Source organism: Camelus bactrianus, chromosome 3, assembly GCF_048773025.1.
Source record: "Camelus bactrianus isolate YW-2024 breed Bactrian camel chromosome 3, ASM4877302v1, whole genome shotgun sequence".
Classification (NCBI taxonomy): Eukaryota; Metazoa; Chordata; class Mammalia; order Artiodactyla; family Camelidae; genus Camelus; species Camelus bactrianus.
This window is the reverse complement of record NC_133541.1, coordinates 8,902,840-8,925,013: the sequence shown is the minus strand read 5'-3', so window position 1 is coordinate 8,925,013 and position 22,174 is coordinate 8,902,840. Positions and strand designations below refer to the sequence as shown.

The window sequence follows — 22,174 nt, the reverse complement described above, 5'->3', positions numbered from 1 at the left end:
TTTTTTTTAAATAGCCTCATTTTGATTTACAATAATAAGTTACAGATCTCAGGAGCCAGGCACACATGTACATTTCACAGGCGGGCTGTCTCCATCCTCCGGACCTCCCTCCCCCACCTTCCTCCTCCCTCCCTCCCTCCTCCCCTCCCTCCTGGCCTCCTTCCCCTCCCTCCTGGCCTCCCTCCCCGCCCCTCCCTCCGGCTCCAGCCTTCCCGGAGGCTGGGAATCCGGGACCGCCGCCGGCCCGCGCGATCCCGCCGCCCTCCGTCACCGCGTCCACTTCCGTCCCGGAAGGAGGCGCCTCCCACTCGGACGCCCCTGACGGTCTGCCCCGGGTCCCGCGGGGCTGCAGCCCTGCCCGCTCCGGCCCGGCCTCCCGCGCGCAAGGACGGCGGTCTTCCGGCGGCGGGACGAGGTATGTGCGCCTCACGCGCCCGCAGGCGCGCCGCAGCCCGGCTCTGCCCGCGTTTGCGCGTGCTTTTGCAGGAGGCGGAGGCGGCCTTCGCCATGTGCACAGGCAGTGAACCTGTCAAAGTCCATGTTCTACGCCTGCTTTTCTCAAAGTAGCACATTGTCGTGGCAGAAAAGCCACCCCCGCCATCCCACTTCGGCATATTGTTTACCAGTATATTTTTAAAACATAGTTGAAATCATACTGTATATAAAGTTGTATTCCTTTTCCCCACGTAACACCATGTCACAAACCTTTCCTCCGTGTCATTGCTCGTTGTGACTGTTTTCCTACAGTTGAGCATTTCGGCTGTATGGTTTTTACCACTAATATACAAGTGTGGGTGCGGGGGCGGTGAACGTATTGCGTCCAGAGCATTATCCCCATTTTGCAGCACGTATCACGGATGGACACGAAGAGACGAGGTGCCGGGTCTAGGAGTGTGACGCCCTGGGTGGTGGATACGGGCTTCCAGGAAAGACTGTACAGTCCCTTCTCAGCCATGTGGGTCAGGAGGCGACTCTGTGGCCTCTCCCAGGCCTTGCTAACACGGGGCACTGCGATTTAGGGTTACTTGCTGATGGAAATGCCACCTGTTGTTTTCAAAGCCCATTTAAAGTAAGGTGGTGAGAAGTAAGCCCTGTGGATATGCAGGGAAATGCCATCCAGGCCTCGCAACAGTCCAAGAAAAGGCCAAAGGCAGCCGCTTGATGGGCAAGTTGGCGGGCCAATCCGGCCTCATCACGCTTAGCTTTCTAATTAATTAATGCTGTCAAGACTGGGTGCCCTATGGAAAATACAAGCATGATTACTGAAAAATAAAAATAATTGGAGGCGTAGATGTTCATAGAACCATCTAAGGATAAGGAGGACCCTGCCTTCCCTGCTGACCAATTGCCATGCAAGTTACAGTGTTTACCCAGAAAAGGAAAGCCCCCAGCCTTGCCCTGTAGCCACCGTCGTGGTCCTGTATTATCTCCCAGTGTCACTTTCCATGTCCTTGCAGGTGGTTTCCATTTCTAAATCTCTGAGGCTGCCAGCACTTCATTCCTAGACTTCTTTGCTTGTTACAATCCCCTTTGCTTGTCAAAATCTTTTTCTCTGGAAAAAAAAATCTGTTTCTCTGTTTCTGTTGGAGAATTTCCTTGCCTTGGAAAGTCTGACTTCTGAGTTATTTCAATGCTTGGGGGCATGGGAGCAGGAAACCATGATAGCTCAGCCGTACTTTACCACCTGTTTTTCACCTTCTGCCCTCGAGTGAGAAAGGGGAATGTTGTTCAGTTACCCAGTTAAAAGATAAATTTGAGCCAAAGGCAGAATCATGACTCTAATGCAGATGTAAAAATGAACATGTGAAATTAACACAACATTGTAAACCAACTATACTTCAATTAAAAAAAAAAAAGGCAAGGATAGGTATAGCTCAGTGGTAGAGCGCATGCTTAGCATGCACGAGGTCCTGGGTTCAATCCCCAGTACCTACATTAAAATTTGTTTTAAAAAATAAAAAAAAAGGGCATGTGTTAAAGATTCTATTTGATTCATTAAAGAGGAAACCAGTCAGATGTTTTAACTTGTTCAAAAAGAGAAGTCAAGAGGCACAAATTTGTATGCAGTAAAGGAATGCCCCCAGGAAGGTCCATCTTTGGAGAGGAAGGAGGGTGTGGTAGCCCCTTGGAATCTGCAGATGAAACATGCACCAGTGATCCCCAGGGGCCTTGACTTGTAATTTTGTGGAGACGTTTGCTGTGTGAAGCAAGGCTGGGGGGTGTTAAAGGAAAAATTATTCATTTGTGACCCTTGTTAAAAAACGGTCAGGCAGACCTTACTCAGGACCACTGTGACCACTCCAGTGGGATTTTGCAGTAGGAGAGAGACAGTGGCATCCACCCTGAATACAACAAGGAAAAGTGGGAGTTTCTAGCCAAGGAAAAGAGGGGGTCAGTGGATGGGATAACGGGGGTCTGGCTAAGCCGACCTAACAGGATTCTTGTGGCAGACAAGCCAGGGCGATCAGACATCACCTGGGGGTGGAGAAGGATGAGGAACCGGGTCAGATATGGAGGGTGGGGGGTTCTGCTAAACTAACTTAGCAAGAGTCTTACTAAAACAGGATGAAACCCAAGAATCAGGGCTTAGCTGCAAAGAGAGTGCAGAGGATCCTGACTAGAATTCGGTAGGTCAAGGAGAGAATCTTTGTCAAGAAACTGTAAAAGTCAGTCTGTGGCGGATGGGGCTCACAATCACTCACAACGTGTGGGGTCTTGCATGCATGTTGTGGGGGAACCGTGCGCTTTAGTGCTGCATTCAGGGTGGCATCGCCAAAAACGTGGCCATCAGGGTCTCCTCTGCTGGAGCATGTCCTGGCCACCGCTGATGTCATGAAGAGGACCCTGACTTCTGGAGGCGTCCCTTGTGGAGACACAGATCTGATCTCGGGGTGGCTGGGACGTGTTGCCAAGCCCACCGGCCATGATACAGAAAAGCCCTTCTTGGTACATTTTATGAGGACCCCACCGTACGTGTCAGAGCAGCAGTCCCGTCCCCTTACAGGAGGACACCTTACCATTCACGGTGACTTATAATGTCATAGAAGAAACTCTGTTTCAGTGGAAAAGTGTCCATCGGCTGTAGCACACCCTTCCGGGCTGTCTGATCCTAGCCCTGTTCATTGTATTGGAGCTGCTTTGCAGCTTTATGAAAGTCGGGGGTAACTAATAGGTTTGTGAATCCTGTCCTGTCTGGTAGAGAATTGATTGGCTTCCTCCCCTCCTGTGGAAAATTCTGTTTTGTCACTGTTTACAATTCATCTCAACATTCCTGTACTCCATGTAAATTTGTGCTCTTTTCTTTTCTTCTTAGAACCAGTTGTAACATCTGCCTTATTTCCTCCTATCATATGAGTAAAATACAGTCCTGACCATGAATTCATTTTTATAACTGCATGAGTGTCATAATTTTACTTCAGAAAACTAGGTTTTAACAAGTGTGTCATTTGGGAGGGAAAAGAGCCCAAATCCAGAAACCTAGATATAGAAAACTGATGTATGGTACAGTCGGTAGTGTCCGGGGTACATTTGCCAAGGCTCTTGCCCACGAGGGGATAAAGTCCACACGCAGGCTGGGCTTGGCTGCCCTGTCACGTGAAAGCTCTGGCAGGGGTCCAGCCTTCATATGTGGCACCGCCAGGCCTCCCCTGCCACCAGCCCTTTCTGCGGGAGAAAAACCTTTCCGGATCAGTCCAGAGAGTGGCTGTCTTGGCTGCAAACGTTCCTTTTGGAAGTGGGTATCCACTGAAGGTGAAGTGGGAAGAGTCTGATTCAAGGCTGCTTATTTCCCGTGGTCTGGCATCCTCACAGGACAGCCCAGGTAAGAGCCCGGCCTGAGGAATCTGTTCTCAACAGTGGGCGGGGGGGGGGCCTGGAACGTACTGCTGCTGACACCAGACTGTGCTGACTTCTCTTACTGACGGTAGTTCTATAATGTGGCCGATGGAAGCGAAACCATGAACGACAGAGTCAGATTTTCTTTGATCAAATGACTAGCTCTTAATCTCTTTATTGAAAATTTCATCATTTTATTTCTAGTTTTGAACATTTAGAATATTCTGGAAAGTCTGAGATATAATGTAACAGCCACCCATAATTACATGATTTTACAAGCTATTAATCCAGATTTACCCAGATTAATGACATTAACCCAGATTTACAGGATATTAACATTTTGTCCTATGTACTTCAAATCAAAACTTTTTAAAGAGATAAAATGTAACAAATACAATTAAAGCCAGCAATCTCTATCCCCTTAACCTGCCAGTGACCACTGTCTCATGGCTTTGTGTTTTATTCCCATGTGTTATACTTTTCCTACAGTGTATTTGTTAACAAAATATATATTATTGGCGGGGTTGTATTTACTTAGCATTAAAAAGCCATCATTGTTTATACAGCATTATGGTTTGGAGATTTATCGTATTGATAAAGATGTATGTAGTTCGTTCATTGAACTGCTCTGTAATATTCTTTTTAGGAGTGTGTTAGTTTCCCATGGCTGCTGTAACAAATTACCACAAACTGGGTGACTTCAGACAACAGAAATTTATTCTCTCACTGTCTGGAGGCCAGAAATCTGAAATGAAGGTGTTGGCAGAGCCCTGGTCTCTCTCCCAGCTTCTGGCGGTGGCTTGTAGCAGCATGACTCCAACCTCTGCCTGTGTCTTCACATGGCTGTCTCTCCTGTGTGTCTGTGTCTGTATCCAAATTTCTGTCTTATAAGGACGTCAGTCATTGATTAGATTAGCACCTACCCTCATCCAGGATGGCCTCGTCTTTACCTGATTACTTCTGCAAAAACCCTATTTCCAAATAAGGGTGCAGTCACAGTTTCTGTGGGTTAGGACGTGAATCTTTTTAGGGGACACAATTCAACCCACAACAATGAATAAATGACAGTGTATCCCATTTCCACCCTCCCCTACCCCTACCATGGGCAGGTAGATTGCTTGCAATTGTTGCCACATCCTGGCAAGAACACCCTTCCATACCCACCGCAAGTGCACACACACACACACACACACACACACACACGCACACGCACAGGCACGGGTGTGAATTTCTCTAGGGAACACACCCAGTTGCAGAGTGTGCTCATCATTGCCTTTGCCGGGCTGTTTCCCAGAATGTGTATCAGTTTACACTCCCGTTTCCCTACCTGGGCACCAACTCCCGGTGTTAACAGACTTATTGCCAGTCTGCGAGAGGTGAAATGGCAACTTGTTATTCTTAGTATCATTTCCTTAAATACCAGTGAGGTTGAGTATCTTTTCGTATGTTTATGGACCATTCAGGCCTACCCTTTTGTGAATTGCCTGTCTGTATCTTTGGAGCATTTTCCTATTGGGGTTGTCTTTTTCTTGTTAATCTCTAATACTTCTTCATATATTTTATCTAGATACTAAAGCCTCTGTGTTGAGAATAGTGTCTTCTTTTAGTCCCTATCTTTTCTAACTTTGTTAATGGAAACTTTTACAGTGTGAAAAATTTTAATGAAAGTTTGAAAACTTTTTATTGTGGAAAACCTCAAGCATGTGTAAAAGTTGCAAGACTAGTACAAAAGACACTCCGGAACCACTCAGTTCCAATACTGTCAACACTTGGACACTCTCCCCTCACCTCCACCACCACCCACTAGGAAAGTCCCAGACATCTGGTCCTTTTAGCTGTAGGAACGAACGTCAGCATGTAGCTATGAAAGATAAGGACTTGTTAGGAAAAAAACATCACTGGGGAGAGGGCATATCTCAGTGCGTGCTTAGCTTGCACAAGGTCCTGGGTTCAATCCCCAGTACCTCCATTAAAATAAATAAATAAATAAACCTAATTACCAACCCCCCCCCAAACAAAACAAAACCCCATCACTGCAGGAACATTATTTCTCCTTCCCTGCCCCTCTATCTCCAATAACAATGATTCTCCATATCATCAAATATCCAGTCAGTTCAATTTTCAGTTGATACGTTGAAGCAGTAACTGCCCCCACCCTGCATGTGATGGTATTAGGAGGTCGGACCTTTGGGAGGTAGTTAGGGTTAGATGAGGCTGTGAGGTTGGGGCCCCCGTAATGGGATTAGTGCCCTTGGAAGAGGCTAGTGAGCTTATTCTCTCTCCCTCTGCCTCTCTCCCCCGCCCCCCCCCCGAATCTGACCATGCTGACACCCTGATCTTAGACTTCCAGTCTCCAGAACTGTGAGAAATACATTTCTGCTGTTTAAATCCCCACCCAGTCTGTCGTTTTGTTGTGGCAACCCAAGCAGACACATACATATTTAATGAAATGACATTTATTCATCTTTTCCTTTGTTGTTCATGTTTTTTGGGTCTAATGTAAGAAATTCTGCCTGACTCCAAGGCTCAGGAAAAAGGTATTCTTTTGTTTTCTTCGAATAGTTTGCTTTTCCTGCTTGTGCTTCTCACACTGGACAGGATGTGTGTGGTAGGTCATGACTCAGTGCTGTGTTTTCCCACCTGAGTTGCTTGGTGTCCATCCCCTGCCAGCCCTCCAGGAACCACAGTGCCCTCCTGCCCGGGTAATGACCTCACAGAGCCCAGTCTGATCTGACTGCGTCTTTCTGCCTGCACCCTGCAGCTGGACCTGGCTGGGGGGACATGGCCTTGCTGACCCCGACCTTGTCCCTGGTCCTTTGTCTTCCACTTCTCTTGTCCCCTCCAACCTCCTTGTTGCTCTCACTCACTCTCATTTGTTGACTGCTTAGTTCTCTGAGGAAACAGATGCAAACAGGAGCATCCACAGTCTCCAGCCAGGCTTCACCACCCACCGATGTTTGTGTCCACGCCCTGCGCCTTCCCCCCTGGGGCTGTGGGGGACCTGCCAGTGGCCTCCCCCTCTGTGCTGATCCCACCCACCCTCACTAGAGACAGTTCCCCCAGCCCCCCCAAGAGTGGTTTGGTTTGCTTTCCTCTCTGTGGTGCCATTCTCATCCACATGCAAATCTGCTGACATTTCTTAAAAAAAAAACAACAACTTGTTTCCGTATCTTCCTTCCATTTTTCTCACTCTTTTTTTTTTTTTAAGACTGGCTACACTCCAGAGAGAGTTTTCTGTACTTTCTGTCTCCCAGGCTCTCCTCTCTCTTGGCCTGTCTGTCCTGTTCACCCTGCTCCTCCAAACCCGTTCTGGCCTCAGCAAGACTCACATTGTGCAGAGCCCCGTGGGCACCCTCAGTGTGCAGCGCTCGGGTCTCCCCGCAGAATGGTGCGGGTCTACTTGCTTCCTTTTCTCCCCGTGGAATGGTGCGGGTCTACATGCTTCCTTCCTTTCTTTTTTTTTTTTAAGTTTATTTTTTGTGGTGCATACGCATTTTTTCCCCCATGTTTCTTTTTTTTTTAAATTCAAGTGTAGTTGATTTCCAATGTTGTGTTAGTTTCAGGTGCACTGGGAAGTGATTCGGGTATACGTTACACTCTCCCTGGCTTGAAGCCCTTCCTTCGCTAGGCTCCTGGACACCACACCTGGGTTTTCTTCTCCTCTCACTGGCCAATCCTTCTCAGACTCATTCCCTCATCACTTCTTACCTCCCTGAAGTCTCAAGTGTTGAAGGACCCCAGGGCTCAATCTTCTGGATTCTTCTCTTTATCTCTTCTTACCCCTAGATGATGTCATTCACTCTCAAGGCTATAAATACTGTGTCCAGCTGATTCTCATCATTCACTGGAGTTTTGTCCTGTAAAATCTCTGTGAACGCTGAACGAGCAGCTATTGGACCCCTGCTCCGCGGAGAAATACATCAGATTCCTGCGAGCCTCATGTCATGTTTCCCTCAACTGAACCGTGTTTCATTTGTGTTTCTGTAGGAAGAAACACAATATATGTTTATTCTATGTTGTTGATTCGTGAACATTGAACTCGTGGCCAGCAGCACTGTGACTCGTGCCTGAACAAAGCATGTCTGACAGGTGTATTTCCTCCATAAGGTACATCACCATCTCCTTCTTGTGCTTAGAACACCGGACAGCACTTCAGCACTGCCCGTGGCAGCCGTTTTTAAACAATGAAATCAACAAAAAGCACAAAATTGCAAGCGATGTGGCACTCAATAGACCACAAAAAGGACACTTGTTTACAGCATGAGAGCCGAAACAAGACAGGGCACAGCCTTGCTGGACCGTGGCTGAGAACGTGCACACCAGTGACTCAGATTTTTTTTGCTGCTTTACACAGACCCACGGGTGATGCAAAAGCACCGCAATTATTGATTTTAGAGTTAAAATACAGTTAGCAAGTAGGCAATTCATGAACACAGAGTCTGCAAAAAGTGAGGTTCAGCTGTGTAGGCTACTCACTCTCAAATTCACATCTTCAGCTTGGACCCCTCCCCTGTCCACCTGGCGCATCTAATAGATTTCAAACTTCTTGAGCCCAGATTGAAGTCCCGGTCTCCTCAAACCTGCTCTTCCGGCAGTTTCCCTTTTCATTTAAAGACTCTCCATCCACCTCCAGTTGTTCAAGCAAAAGACCTTCTAGTCACCACTGGCGCCTTTTTGTCCAATACCCTATGCTGCCATTTGTCAGCAAAACCAGTTGGCTGCACCTGCAAAATCTATCCAGACCCTGACTGTTCTCTTTTCACCACTACCATTCTTGTTACAAGAATTTTAGGGGGAGGGTGTAGCTCAGCAGTAGATCGTGTGCTTAGCATGCACCAGGCCCTGGGTTCAATCCCCAGTGCCTCCATTAAAATAAATAAATAAACATAATTACCACGCCCCGCCCCCGCAGGAAAAACAGGATTTGGTTTTCCCTCGGTAGAAGGCTTCTGGGAAGCGGAATATTCCCGCTACTCTCTTCCTGATCTTTCTGTTCCAGCTACCCTGTTCCATGTTGTTCCCCCAAAACTGAAAGAAAGGAACGCTTATACTGATCACCTAGATTCAACAATTGTTTGCAATTTGCCATAATTGCTTTCTGTTTCTATGTGTGTCTGTACATGAGTGTTTTATGAATGATTGGAGGGGAGATTGAAGATCCTGATACTTCAACCCTGACTTGAGCACACATCTTCTAAAAATAAGAACTTTCTTCTACATGACTACTCTCATCCCACCTTAGAAAATTAGTAATAATTCATACTATCAACTATCATCCATATTTACATTTTCTGTGGTTCCCCAGTTATCTCTTGTAGCCGTTCTTAATTTGGAACCAGAATGAAGTCAAGTTTAACACGGTGCATTTGGTTTATTTCTCTTTCGTCTTGAGCTGTCTCACCACCTTTTTTTTTTTCCATTGAGTTTTTTGAAGTTAGGAATGTTTCACTGTCTTTTATTCTGCGTATATTTTTCTGTTTCCAAATTTATTAGCATAAAGTTGTTCATACTAATTTTTCATGATCTTTAAAGGGAAAAATCTACTTTCGTCAACTTTCTCATCGGACATCTTGTTTTGTTGTTATATGTATGTTTATCATTCTTTCCCTTTTATTGATCAGGTTTGCTAAGGATACACCTGTTTTATAACTCTTCAAAAAATCAGATTTTACTGTTGAGATGATTACATGTTTTTACCTTTATTCTTTGTTAATATGAAATTACTTTGACGTTCAAATTCTAAATCAACGTTTCATTCTTGGATTAAAATAAGTTTTTTTGTGATATCTTTTCATTTTTAGATATTACTGGATTCTATTATTCTATTTGCCTGTGTTTTTGCTGATTAAGACTCTTCAAAAAGACTTGATTTATATTGTTTAGAGATATTGGCTTGAATTTTTTTCTTATGATATATATCTGGCTTTACTATCAAGATTATGCTGATTCTATACAATGAACTTGGAAATGTCAGTATAAGATTGATGTTATTTCTTTCTTAAATATTTGGAAAGATTAACTGATAGAGCTATTTTGTAAGTTTTAAATTATGAATTCAATTTATTAAATAGATATACACTTTAAAAAATCAGATTTTAATCTTTTTCTGTTTTCTCTATTGTTTATTTTCATCTCATTATTTTCTCCTTTTGGGTTTATTCTGTATTTTCACCCTTGCTTCTTTATTTGTATGTTTAGTTTTATTTCCATTCTTTCTTCTTGTCTGATACATGCAGTTGAGGAAGATCAGAAATGCCATCCCCAAAATACGGCACTTTGGATGTTGATTATTTTGAGCTGAAGGCAACTGGCAAACAGCAGATGCAGGAAGGGCTTTTCCCTCCCCCTTTCTGCCTTTCTGCCTAAAACTAGGGCATGGGTCCCCCTCCCTCATGAGCAACTGTACTCAGCAGAGATGGAGCCGTCGTGAGACGGGTCTGTGTGGACAAACTGCTGAGACAACCCTCATCTTCCTCATGTCCCCTATCTGTGTCCTCCTCGCTTCTCCGCAACTTTCACCCTTTTTTACAGTGATATATAAGCCCCCAGTCTAACTGCTTCTTGGGTTTTCACTTCTTTTCTGCAAAGCTCCTGTGTATGTAAAATTAAAAACATCAATAACAGCAGTGGGTTTTTTCTCCTGCTCATCTGACTTTTGTCAGTTAAATTCGCAGGCTCTCAGCCGCTGCACTGGGAGGGTAGGGGACAAGTGCTTTCCTCCGACACGGTCTGGGATGTCACTGTTTCTCTAGGTGACAGCACACTATTTCAACTTCTGGTACATAGTGTTTTCAGTGTGATTTGGTTTAGAACCTGTTGAATTTTTATCATCATTTCTTCACTGCACTAATTTGTCATGTCATATATAAAATCTTTGTTGGCTTGTGTTGTGGGTTAACCTGCGGGCAGTTTGGGTAGCTGTTCACCAAACAGCTTTTCCATTTGCTGGAAAAGGCTGTGTATTTTCTAACTGCTCATGAAGAGGTGTTTATCTTTGGGTTCAACTTTTCCATTTTTCCTTTCCTGGGGAAACTTTTTAGATTAAAATTTTTTTTTTTAATTTGAGAATCTGTCTCAAAGAATGAATTTACTCTATTTCCATTTACGTGGATTGATTTCAGCCGCATTACTTCTCGCTTTATGGTTGGTTGGTTTACACGTTCTGTTTCTTCTCCTTTCCTGCTTTCTGTTCCTTTGGTCGCGCTTGTCTGGGTCTCTTCCCTTTCCCTCCCCCTCCCCCTACCACCGTGAGGAGTGTTTATTTGGAGCACTTCCTCCTGTGAAGCTCTTCTCTTTTGTGGGATGTGTTTTCAGCCTGGATTGTGAGTCTTGCTATGAAGTAGACAGGCACCTGCTTCTGCCAGGTGCCCGGGGACTTCACTGCCCAGAGTCCGCTCTTAAGCCAATTTCTCAGCCCAGGTTTTCCTACTTCAAACGGATGGTGCATATTTGGGGCATTGTTTGTTTTTGTTGGGTTTTGTTTTTTAAGATTTTATGTTAAAATCTTAACATTACTTATTTCCCAGTTTTATCTTACTTTTATGGTTTCTTTTTTCCTTTCCTGATCTTCCCTACCATGTTCCTAGACCTGGTCGACAGAGTTTTTCTTTATCATTTTTTCTTTTGTTGTTTGTTTATTATTTTCTCCACTAAATAGGAACTTTTAAGGGACCGGACGTTGTGGAGGGAGATCTCAGTTACAAATCCCTGTCTCATGGGGTCCCAAGGCCTCACTGGACATGGAATCCTAAGCACCGGCTGGGCGAGGGCCTGTCTCTGGGTCTGGCCCTGCCCCAGCATCCTGGCTCCCCCCATCTGCTCCTGCCATCCTGGCCTGGCTGTGCTTCCTCTCTAGCCCAGGCTTGGGGGCTGCGCCACCATTTTCACGTTTATTAGTTGGTTCCACGCAGTCCTGTATTTCTCGCGTTTGTGGTAGGAATGGATTCTTACTGGCCTTAATCTTGGCCTTATTACCCAGAAGCAGACATTGTCACTGATTTCTTGCATGCATACACTAGGAGCATAGTTAACATTAATTTTTTTTCTGTACTCTTGATTTTAGTTTACTTACTGTTTCTTACCTTCAGATTTGCACCGCTCGGAGTCTCAGGCCTGTGTCTCTCTCTACAGCCCAACTAAGATCTCTCCAATGGCCAACGAAGCTCATCCTTGTCCGTGTGACATTGGCCACAGACTTGAGTATGGGGGGATGGGACGTGAAGTTCAAGTCGAGCACATCAAGGCTTATCTCACCAAGTGCCCAGTCGACACGGGCAAAGCCGTGATTGTCATTCAGGATATATTCGGCTGGCAGTTGCCCAACACCAGGTACATGGCCGACATGATCGCAGGAAATGGATACACGTACGTATAAAATTCTTTTCCGTTGCTTAAATTCGTGTACATTTCTGCGGTCTCTTTTGTTCCCTTCAAAGGAAATGAACCCAAAAAACCCTGTGTATATTCTGATGTACGTTATCTATTTTCTTCCCTTCTGGGGTGCAGGTCAATGGGGAATGTCACATGACAGCCAGTGTCCACTGGTGGCCAGCTGCTCCCAGCCCAACCCCTGGGCTTCCGAGTGGCTGGCCCTGTAGACTCACTGGACACAGAGAGAGTTATTTCCTGATGTCCAGGACACCTGGGGCAGAACTCCCCATACCTGAAATGGACCCATTACTCGGCCCTTGAGGCATCTCTGTCTGGGGTCAGCTTTCACCCCAGGGCACCCATGTTGTCCTGGTCTGAACGCAAACTGTCATGGCCCGGTCGAAATTAGACTGGATTCCAGAACCCTCACAGTGAGACCTCGCTCATCTCGCACAGTTATCTCTTTGTCCCACTGTGTGGCCATGGCCACCTTTGGTGAATGTTGTCACCTGTTTGCTTCTCCCCACCTTGGTGTTGGTAGCAGGTTCAGTAAAGCATGGAGGATAGAGGGGAGGGACTGTTTCTTCCTGTCCAGCTTCAGAAAGCATAACACCCAGCAAGCTCTGTGTGTGTTGCACCCCGATTTCCTTTATTTACTCAAAAAGAGAAGCTGGAAATCAAAGGATGCACCTACACCTCGTTTTCCTGCAAAGAGGAACCCGTTTAAAGGCGACACACCCACTGTGGTGCGGGTTTAGCATTGACCCGAGAGAGGACGACCTCCACTTGACATTTCACTTTTTCATGTCCTCATGTTTCTTCTTGAAGATGAGGCTCCTGACCTTTCCAGGGGCAAGACCAGTAATAAAAACACTGGCCGGCCCTGACTGCCTCCTGGCTCGGCCAGACCCTGCGCTGGGGTGTCAGCGGGGCAATTGTCCTGAGTCCTGGCAGCAGCGCCGCCGAGGTGGGACTGTCGTTGTTCCCAGGGCAGGAAGGCAGAGGGTGTGGTCACCCCAGACCAGCCGGCTGCAACCAGCAGATTGAATGGTCCCTTCTGTTGTCTTAGGTGGGTCCTTAGCTGGAGACGGAACATAAAAGAATGAGTCAAAACGCTCGTGGTTTACAAAGCCCTCTCACACTTACCTGTTTTGCCTTCAGAATAATCCTCTGAGATTGGGTGGTGTGTGGTGCTGTCTCCTTCAGATCAAGAAAAGAGGCTAAGGGGGAAGGGGGTGGGGAGGGATAGATTAGGAGTTTGGGGTTAACAGATACATACTACCATACATAAAATAGATAAATGACAAGGACCTACTGTACAGCATAGGGAACCACACTTAATATCTTGGAGTAACCCATAGTGGAAAAGAATCTGAAAAAGAACTTATATACGTGTATAACTGAATCACTTTGCTGTACACCTGAAACTAACACAATATTGTAAATCAACTACACTTCAATTAAAAAAAAAGAAGTGGGCAGGGTATAGCTCAGAGGTAGAGCCCATGCTTGGCATGCTTGAAGTCCTGGGTTCCATCCCCAGTACCTCCATTAAATAAATAAATAAACCTACTTACCCCTCCCCCCCAAAGGAATAAAAGGAAAGAAAGAAAAAGAGGCTAAAAGTGATTAAACGACTTGTTACGGTTTCAGGCCAGAACGAGGCAGTGCTGGGACCCAAACTTAGATTCTTCTGACCCAGATTTCAGTGTTCTTTCCACCCCTGCAGGAGGAGCTGTGCTCATCCATCCACGGCTGTGACCTTTATTTCAGGAACCGGGTCTCTGGCAGGAGCGTGTGGCCCCACGCCTCGGGTGGACGCGCATGGCGTTTGACACAGACCCCACAGGCTGTCTTGCCGCCTCCCCTTTTAGAACCTGCATTAGGCCATACCCTCTGGGCAGAACATTGTGCCCTGCTGGCACCCTGGGCGGAGGCTGGAGAAAACTGCTTGGTCATGGTGACTGGCCGCGCTCACCAGGTGTGCCCTTCTGGCCTGTGGCTAACGTGAAAGGCCAGCTGAGAGGTGTAACTCCTCAGGGGCAGGAGGGGGACCTGTTTGCACCCGCCCTGCCCTCGCCACCCGGGAACCTTTGTCCTGGGTGTCATATCTAGTGGAGAATGCACGGCCTGATGGCATGTCAGATGGGCTGGGCTCTGAGCAGGCTGCCAGAGGCCATGCACCTTTGGTTGTGAAATCCAAGATGCTGTGGCCTGATGCCCGCTGGCCTCTTTGCCGTGATCACAATTGACTACTTTTCTGTTCCTGTGGTCCAGAACTGTCAACCTAGTGAGTTTCTTAAAGAATGTAAGCAAACACCGAGCCCCAACAGCTCCGAAACAAGTAAGGTCAGCTCATGCCCTTGTTTTACAGAACCATCGTTCCAGACTTCTTTGTAGGGCAGGAGCCCTGGGACCCCTCTTGGGACAGGTCCACTTTCTCGGAGTGGTTGAAGACAAAAGATGCCAGAAAGATCGATAGGTAAGTTACAAATACATTTCCAGCGGGGCTGTGTTAGTGGTGCCCCGGGCACCGGGAAGCGGGGGCCGGGGGGAGAGGAGGGGCGGGCTTTGGAGTTCAGACACCCACCCCACCCTCCCTGCACGTAGGACTTTGAGGTCACAGCTAATGGAGTCCTCCCTGAGACATAAAGGAAACATGTTTTATTTACTTAGCTCAGTTTATGTACCAACAAGCGTCCTGCTGGCCAGCAAGCTCATTTGTTTCCCTCTCTGGGAAAGTCTTTGTGGCACCGATGTGGAGGAGCTTCGTGGAAGTACCAGCGGGGCTTGATTTTCCTTGAAATTGGGCCCCAGGGTCCAGAGATCAACAGTCCTTCCTTCCCCTCCCGGCTGCAGGGCCAGCTGAGACAGTGGACAGAGAAGAGACAGTAAAGAAGATGCCAGCCCCACCTGCATGCCACTGATTGGAAACTGCGGCTTTTGTTCTGAGGCCCCATGGGCCACTCCCTACCCCAGCCCCCTTCCCCCTGGGAAGCCATGGGTCTTTAGACCAGACCCACCAGACCAGGACTGCTGTCTTGCCAGGGGTCGGGGAACGGTGGGAAGAAAAGGCGGGAATCCCCTAGGATTGCAGCCTTTTATTAAATTGGCTGCACCCAGTCCGGAAGCAAGGACCAGCGCTCTCAGCTGCCACTCAGATCCCCTCTTTGTCTGGAGGATTAAGGATGGAGCAGGGAGGCGGCAGGAATGTTCTCTCATGCCAAACTCCTCCTCAGCAAGAAAACCTGAGCCCAGAGCAGAGGTGCCCCCCCAGCACCAGCCCCTGACTTCCCTTGGCCACGTGCCCTTCCAGACGCCGTCCTCCCCCATGTTCTGACTTTCTCCCACCATGTGCTTGAGGCTTGTGTTTGGTAAGCTGTGCCCCAAGCCCAGGTGGGGCAACTGTGAATAACCTGCCCCCTGTCTGTGGCACCTCGGTCCCTGGACCTCTGCTCCTTTAGGGCTGACTGCAGGGCTGCTGGCCCTTTGTCTCCTGGGCCGGTGGACCCCGGGCCGACCTCTGCCCACAGCCTGCAGGGGCCTCTGCTCCCTAGCTCCTCGGCCCCGCCTCGGTCTCCACGCTCACGGGTGGCCAGACTCTCCCGTGTCCTGGCCACCCTCTCTCCAGGGGCCTGTGTGGAGCAGCAGTGCTTCGTGGCTCAGGCCAGGGTCTCCCTCTGGTCTCCGTGTGGTCCGTCAGTCTGGGAGATGCTACGAGCCACCCTGGGAGCTCGCAGCTTGTCAAGTACCCTGGACTGTGAGTAACCTTAGGGTCTCGCCGCCGGAGACCAGGGCCAGTGGCTGACTTTGGGATCACTGCTAGGACGTGAAGCACCTTGTCTTAAGTTTGTCCCATCCTGCGGAGTCTCACTGCAGGGGTAGGAAGGCCTGGCTCCTTCACCCCAAGTCAGGGCACCCTCAAGGGCCACCCCAGCTCTGAGCTCCCCCAGGAGCTGCTTGGGACTTGTGTGGGATGGCACCACAGCCCAGGCTCTCTCTGCATCCTGCCTCCTCCCTCCTCTTCCCCAGGGTTGACCCTGAGATTACTGGGGCCCCAACCTCCTGCACGTTTGTCCATGTCCAGGGCCCCCTCCCAGGGACTCAACCTGCAAGCCCAAGAAAAACCAAATGAAACAAGATGTTAGGAGTAAATTAGAAGTAGAAACACGAGAGAACCAGAGAGACTGTGATGTGAATACAAAATCCAGCTCTTGTGTAGGACTGGGGTGGGGACAATAGTTAGGACATTCAGAAGAAAAGCCATGTGAGCACAAGTCAGGGTGATCGTTTCAGGCATCAGTGCAGTCCAGGGGCCCCCTCCACGGGGGGAGAGCCACACATTTTAAATCAGAATGAGACATAAAATGGAAATACTAACTTGGAAAGTAGACTGAAATCCTTGCGCCTGGTCAAGTGTCTTTTGTTTGAAAGAAGACCTATCTTGAACGCTTACTGCTTAAGCAGTCATGGATTTGTTGGTTTATAGAACTGAAAAGAGGTAGTTTCTGGCTTCAAGCAGAGGTTGGTCTATGGCTCAGAAGGTATCCCCAAGATGTAACCTTCCAACATCTCTCAGCTCCCTTATCTGATGCTGGCTCCGTTCTCAGGCAGCGTTTGCCTCTGGGAGGCAAGATGGCTGCAGCAGCTCCAGCCTCCCATTGGCTCTTTTCCCTGCAACCCAGCAAAATTCTCATTTGGCCCTGATGGTTATGACTGGGTCACAAATCCATCCTTGAACCAATCATTGTGGTCAGAGATTACTAGGCTCTGATTGGCCAGGCCTGAGCCACATACTCCACTCCTGGAATTGAGCCCCCCAAAGTATATGAACCCAGCATGGGGAAGGGAGGTTCATCCGAAGCTCATCCCTAGCGTTCCCAGGAAAGCAGGGAACATACCCAGCCAGAAAAGTGAAGATAAGTTCACTTGAGTCAATTAAAGAATTTTTATAGAAATGCCCTCTTCCTGTTGGTCCTCTGCAATTAAGGCAGTTATTCTTGAGATCAAAGCATTCAAGAAAAATTGGAAAGTCCAAATGACCCAAACTACTGCTTATTCCACTTTATTTTGCAGAATGACTTAATTACTGCTCTTCTAACATTGTGAAATAACTACTTGCACACAGAATGGTCTGACACATATGTTTAAATGTGTTCAAAAACATCTTATTATTAAAAGGAAAAGAAAGTGCAATAGAATTTCTCTCTCTCTCTCTCTCTCTTTTTTTTTTAATAATTGCAAACAGGCAGCGTTTCTTCCTTATCAGATCAAACAAGAACCTTCTGAGCTGGGCTTGGAGCCCCACCTCCACTTTGGCATCTTGCTCCCAGTTGAAAAAGCTTTCTGAGTTCCAAACAACCAATTTGCAGATGAACCATTTGCAGAACAAGGGCCACTGCTCTCAGTCCCCTCGTGGCTGGCGTCATCCTCGAGGCTTTCCAAATACTGCTTTGCCTTTTGGACACGGAGGGGCTAAGCAATGCAGAGTTAGGGTGTGAGGCAGAGGGAATGCCAAGTCAGGCGGAGTTGGGGAGCTTGTTGCGGCCTGTCGAGAGGAGAGAGTGGAGGCCGGGGGCGCTTGCTGGGGCAGATCTCGGGATCAGGTCCTAGTCATGCTGTGGCCTTTGGTCTTTATCCTGAGGCCGTGGAAGGCTGTTGCTCAAGCTGGTCAGATCTGTGTTTTAGAAAAAACCTGCTGCAGCCCTGGGCTGGAGGAGGCTGAGCTTGGCAGAGACCTGCCGGGGAGGTCTGTCACTCATCACTCGTCATTGCGCAGGAGGTGGTGCGGATGGAGCTCTGAAAGCAGGAATCTCAGAATCTCCAGGAACGCTGTTGAGAAAGCCCTGTTACCATTGGCACTTGCTGCCCAGCGCTCTTTTAAGGGGCCACAAAACTTATCTCTTGATTTCTTGAATAACTTTTCTTTCTGTTCTAGAGAGGTTGATGCTGTCTTAAAGTATCTGAAACAGCAGTGTCACACCAGGAAAGTTGGCGTCGTGGGATTCTGCTGGGGTGGAGTTGCTGTCCATCACATAATGATGAAATACCCAGAAGTCAGGGCAGGCGTGTCGGTCTACGGTAAAGCTGCCTCGTACATTTTTCCACAATGAAAGCTGGGGGAGTGGTAGAGTGACAGTGGCCAGAAGCCTCTTCCAAAGCTAAAGGTCCCAGGTGTGCCACAAAACTCAGACTTGCAGAGATGGCCCCTCTTAAGGAAATGGTTTTAAAAATCTGAAGGTAGAGGTGGAGGTGTGTAACATCCTAACCAGAGGGAACCTGGGTCCCCTAACCCGAGGTCTCAATTTCTTCACCCAGGATGAAGGGGGTAACATTTCTTTCCTTGATAATGGTTAATACCAAGCAATATTTTAATGAGCAACAGCTATGAAAAGATTTTTCCAAAATATAAATTATTCTTAACTGCTCATGCGTGCACATGCGCGCGCACACAATATAAAGTGGGGAAGGAAAGACCCACTCTAAAGTGTAAATAGCAACATGAACATTTCAGCCGAACAAACCAAAGGTGTCATAGCAATGACGTAAGAACATTGTGTCTGCGTATTGGAACGGGTTACTTAATGATATGGAAGCATTTGACCTTGGCTTTCTTTCATAATTTTATATTCCACAATTGTACTAATAATTCTTATTTGAATTAATGGTTCCTCACTTACTTTTAGCATTAAAAAAGAAAACTTTAAATATTTACTTACACAAAGAAAACAAGCTGCCAGCTGCCACTGTGTGCAATGGGGCCGACCCATTATTGGCCGCCTGCTTAGCGCCTTTGTGTGAATGAGCAGAAGGCGCTCCGGAGTGGACGCCTCGCGCACGCCCCCTGGTGGCCGCCGCTGTGCAGTGCAGGCTGCAGCTCTGGGCGGTGAGACTCGGAGCCCTGGGGCATGAAACCGCTGTCCAGCCGCTTATGTGGCCACAACAGAATAGGGCAGGGAGCGTCGCCACCTTTCCTGTGGCTCCCTGCCTTCTAGAGTGGCGTTACAGGTAAGGGGAGGCTCCCTGGGTTACCTAGCTTTGCTTTACTGCCAACAGGAAATGGAATACCTTTTTTTCTCCTACCTACTGACAAGGACTCTATGATCACCCTTGAGCCAGACTCTTCTGTGAGCCTTTTTTCTGAGTGGGCCCCAACCGTGGGCTGTGTCCTTAGGCCACTGGGTCAGTTTAGCGAGAACCCCCCTCCCCTGATATGTGATCAGATCCCTCACGCCCCACCCTCGATGGCTTGTCTCCCCCCCTGCCTTCAGCAAGAGCCCTGTCAAGTCATCTGGCTAGAATCCCCGGTACCTTGATGATTCCTTTTAGTGATTTTCCATCCACTGGCCTTCACCCTGCTCCTTGGCCTTGGATTTGGGGTTGAGTCCCCTTCAGTAGTCCCCTTGAATAAAGTCTCCCTCACTATCTTTAACAAGTGCCAGAATACGCTTTCCTTTAACACTCCTCTTATCTCAAAATGACAACAGATTTCAAAAAACTTTTACTTATTTTCCAATAGGACCGGCACACCCACAGTTGTCCGAATCCCCAAGGCTGAACACACTTGATTAAATGCTCTCTAAAATTCTGAAGGCATTTTAGAAGGATGAAAGCTGAGTGTTATGAGTGACTAGCTAGGACCAGGGGCTGTGCCCAGGGACTTCACACGAGTGGTCTCATCTGAGCACAAACAACCCGTCACATGGCGGCTCCACCCTTTGCCTGAAAACCCTTGACACAGAACCTGTGGGGCTTGAGTAGACCGTGAGAAACTTCCAGAACAGCACTGGTCCAGATCTGAAAGTTACCACCTCTTGGTAAGCAAAGGCATGTGTCCAGAGGGAACATGCATCTTTACCTGACAAGCAGCCAGCAAAGTCTAAAGCCATCATTTAATGGCCTGATTCCTAGTGAGTGAGGGGGAGAGGAGGATGATCTGAGTAAATAACTTCCTCTTTGAGCCCAGTTTTATAAGGTCAGGGCACTTGTGTGAAATTGCTAAAAAGAAAACTAACAAAACCCCCAAAACACATGTTGTCATTTGAAAAATCAAACTCAGATCCTTGTGTCCCTTTCTGGTTCCCCAGGCATCGTCAAAGACTCTGAGGATGTGCACAGTTTAAAGAACCCCACGTTGTTCATTTTTGCTGAAAATGATGCTGTGATTCCTCTTGAGCAGGTAAGTTGGCATCTTTCCTCTTTTCGTCTCTACGTTGAATTAGATGACTTAATAGTTTGGGGAAAACAGCCCAAAAGGTTCATTTTTTGCTCCAAATATTTTTCAACATTAAAGTTTTAAAGGTGAGTTTCACTGGGGACTTTAAGGGGGATTGTAACCCCAAAGTGCTCCTGGTGTGGCTGGTTACTGGGCTTAGAAGTTGGCCCTGCCTCCCTGTCCCCCACCGCCCCCCAGTGTAACCCACCAGTTATCATAAGGGCTCTAGCCTTAAAGGCATGGCTTTGTTAAATCCAGCACAATTGATAAGGGAAAAACAGAAAGAAACTGGTTCAAAAGCAGTCGTTTGGAAATAACTCTTGTTATTCCTAACCAATACATTATATTAATATAAATTTCAAACAACTTATATTTGAATACATTGAAATGTGTATTGAATACATTGAATATTGTGTATTTGAATAGATTGAAGGACAGACTGACTAATAGACAAATATATTAATACAATTTCAAATACTTGATGTTGAATCACTTTTCTGTCGCTCTGAATTCTCTCCTTCGCCAAAGGTAGGGACTGTTAGTTATAAAATTATAAGTGAAAAATTGATGAGCATTCAGAGAAGATGCAGCGGATGGAAAATATCGCTAGAGGGTTAAAATCACATCATCATGAAATCTTTTGCGAACCAGGTCTCTTTGCTGACTCAGAAGTTGAAAGACCACTGCAAAGTGGAATATCAAATTAAAACGTTCTCCGGGCAGACGCATGGATTCGTACATCGCAAGAGAGAAGATTGTTCGCCTGAAGACAAGCCCTATATTGACGAGGCGAGAAGGAACTTACTCGAGTGGCTGAACAAGTATGTCTAGCCACGGCCAAGTGCAAGCCTTCTCTAAATCGCTCTCACCCAGAAATTTGCTTGGATCTAATTTTCACTTTATATAAAAAATAAATCAAGGAATCCTGAAATTCATGATGCCATCTGAAACACACATTCAGTAGGCAAAGTCAGTGGATGAAGTCCTTTCATTTTTATCATGGGCATAAATAAAAATTTTAACGGCAGGTCAGTACCGGAAGAATTTGGATGAGGGAGTCATATCTTAACTTTTAGTAAAAGCCTAGGTCTACCCAGGGACCAGCTGATGGCTCAGCCTTGAATGAAATCCTTTAAATTGACTAACTTGGCAAAACCGTGAAGTGCATGAACTGTAAAATCAGGTAGATTAAAAGCCCAACTTGACTGGACATTCATCTCCGCCTTAACACAGGTGGATTTGTCATGTTCGTATGTTGCACTATGAGATATACTGAGATTAAAATAGGGTTCCGTTGACCTAATTATATCGAGCTAATAAACTTACTTTCTGAGTTTTTGAATTTGTGGCTTTTTCTAAAAGCTAATAAAACACGATGGATTGAAGTCATCATCCAGCTGACTCCTAGCGGTGGTTTTTTTAAACAGTGACGTTCGGGGTCCCTGGGGCTTGGGCTGCATCAGAAGTCTCTCCTGTGTTCAGCCAGAAGGGTGTGGGGTCTAGGGTTAAGTTGCAGTTTTTACATTTATTTATTAATTTTTCTTCTTTTTTTTTGATGGAGGTATTGGGGGTTGAACCCAGTACCCAGCCCATGCTATGTCTGCGCTGTACCACTGAGCTATACCCCCCCCCCCCCGACTTTTACATTTAAATTGATTAAAAGGAAATCAGATCAAGGACCCAGCTCCTTGGTAGAACCTGTTGAGTCAAGCCCTCAGGAGCTACAGGTGGCCTATGGGAACCGTGTTGGACGGT

At 47.0% G+C, this 22,174-nt stretch overlaps 1 protein-coding gene across 4 annotated transcripts; it reads left to right on the top strand.

Annotated features, from left to right (window-relative positions):
• Nucleotides 1-209: 209 nt before the first annotated feature.
• On the top strand, nt 210-21,813 carry CMBL (carboxymethylenebutenolidase homolog). Of its 4 annotated transcripts, none has more exons than XM_010957258.3 (6): nt 210-415; nt 11,922-12,198; nt 14,579-14,686; nt 18,143-18,285; nt 20,292-20,383; nt 21,071-21,813. In XM_010957258.3, the coding sequence occupies exons 2-6, from the start codon at nt 11,984-11,986 to the stop codon at nt 21,248-21,250; spliced, it is 738 nt and encodes a 245-aa protein (XP_010955560.1). In that variant the 5' UTR covers nt 210-415; nt 11,922-11,983; the 3' UTR covers nt 21,251-21,813. The 4 variants fall into 4 exon arrangements, with proteins under 4 accessions (XP_010955560.1, XP_010955561.1, XP_010955558.1 ...); XM_010957259.3 differs by having other exon boundaries at nt 212-415; nt 11,965-12,198; XM_010957256.3 differs by lacking the exon at nt 210-415 and adding an exon at nt 3,622-3,820.
• The last annotated feature ends 361 nt before the right edge of the window (nt 21,814-22,174 follow it).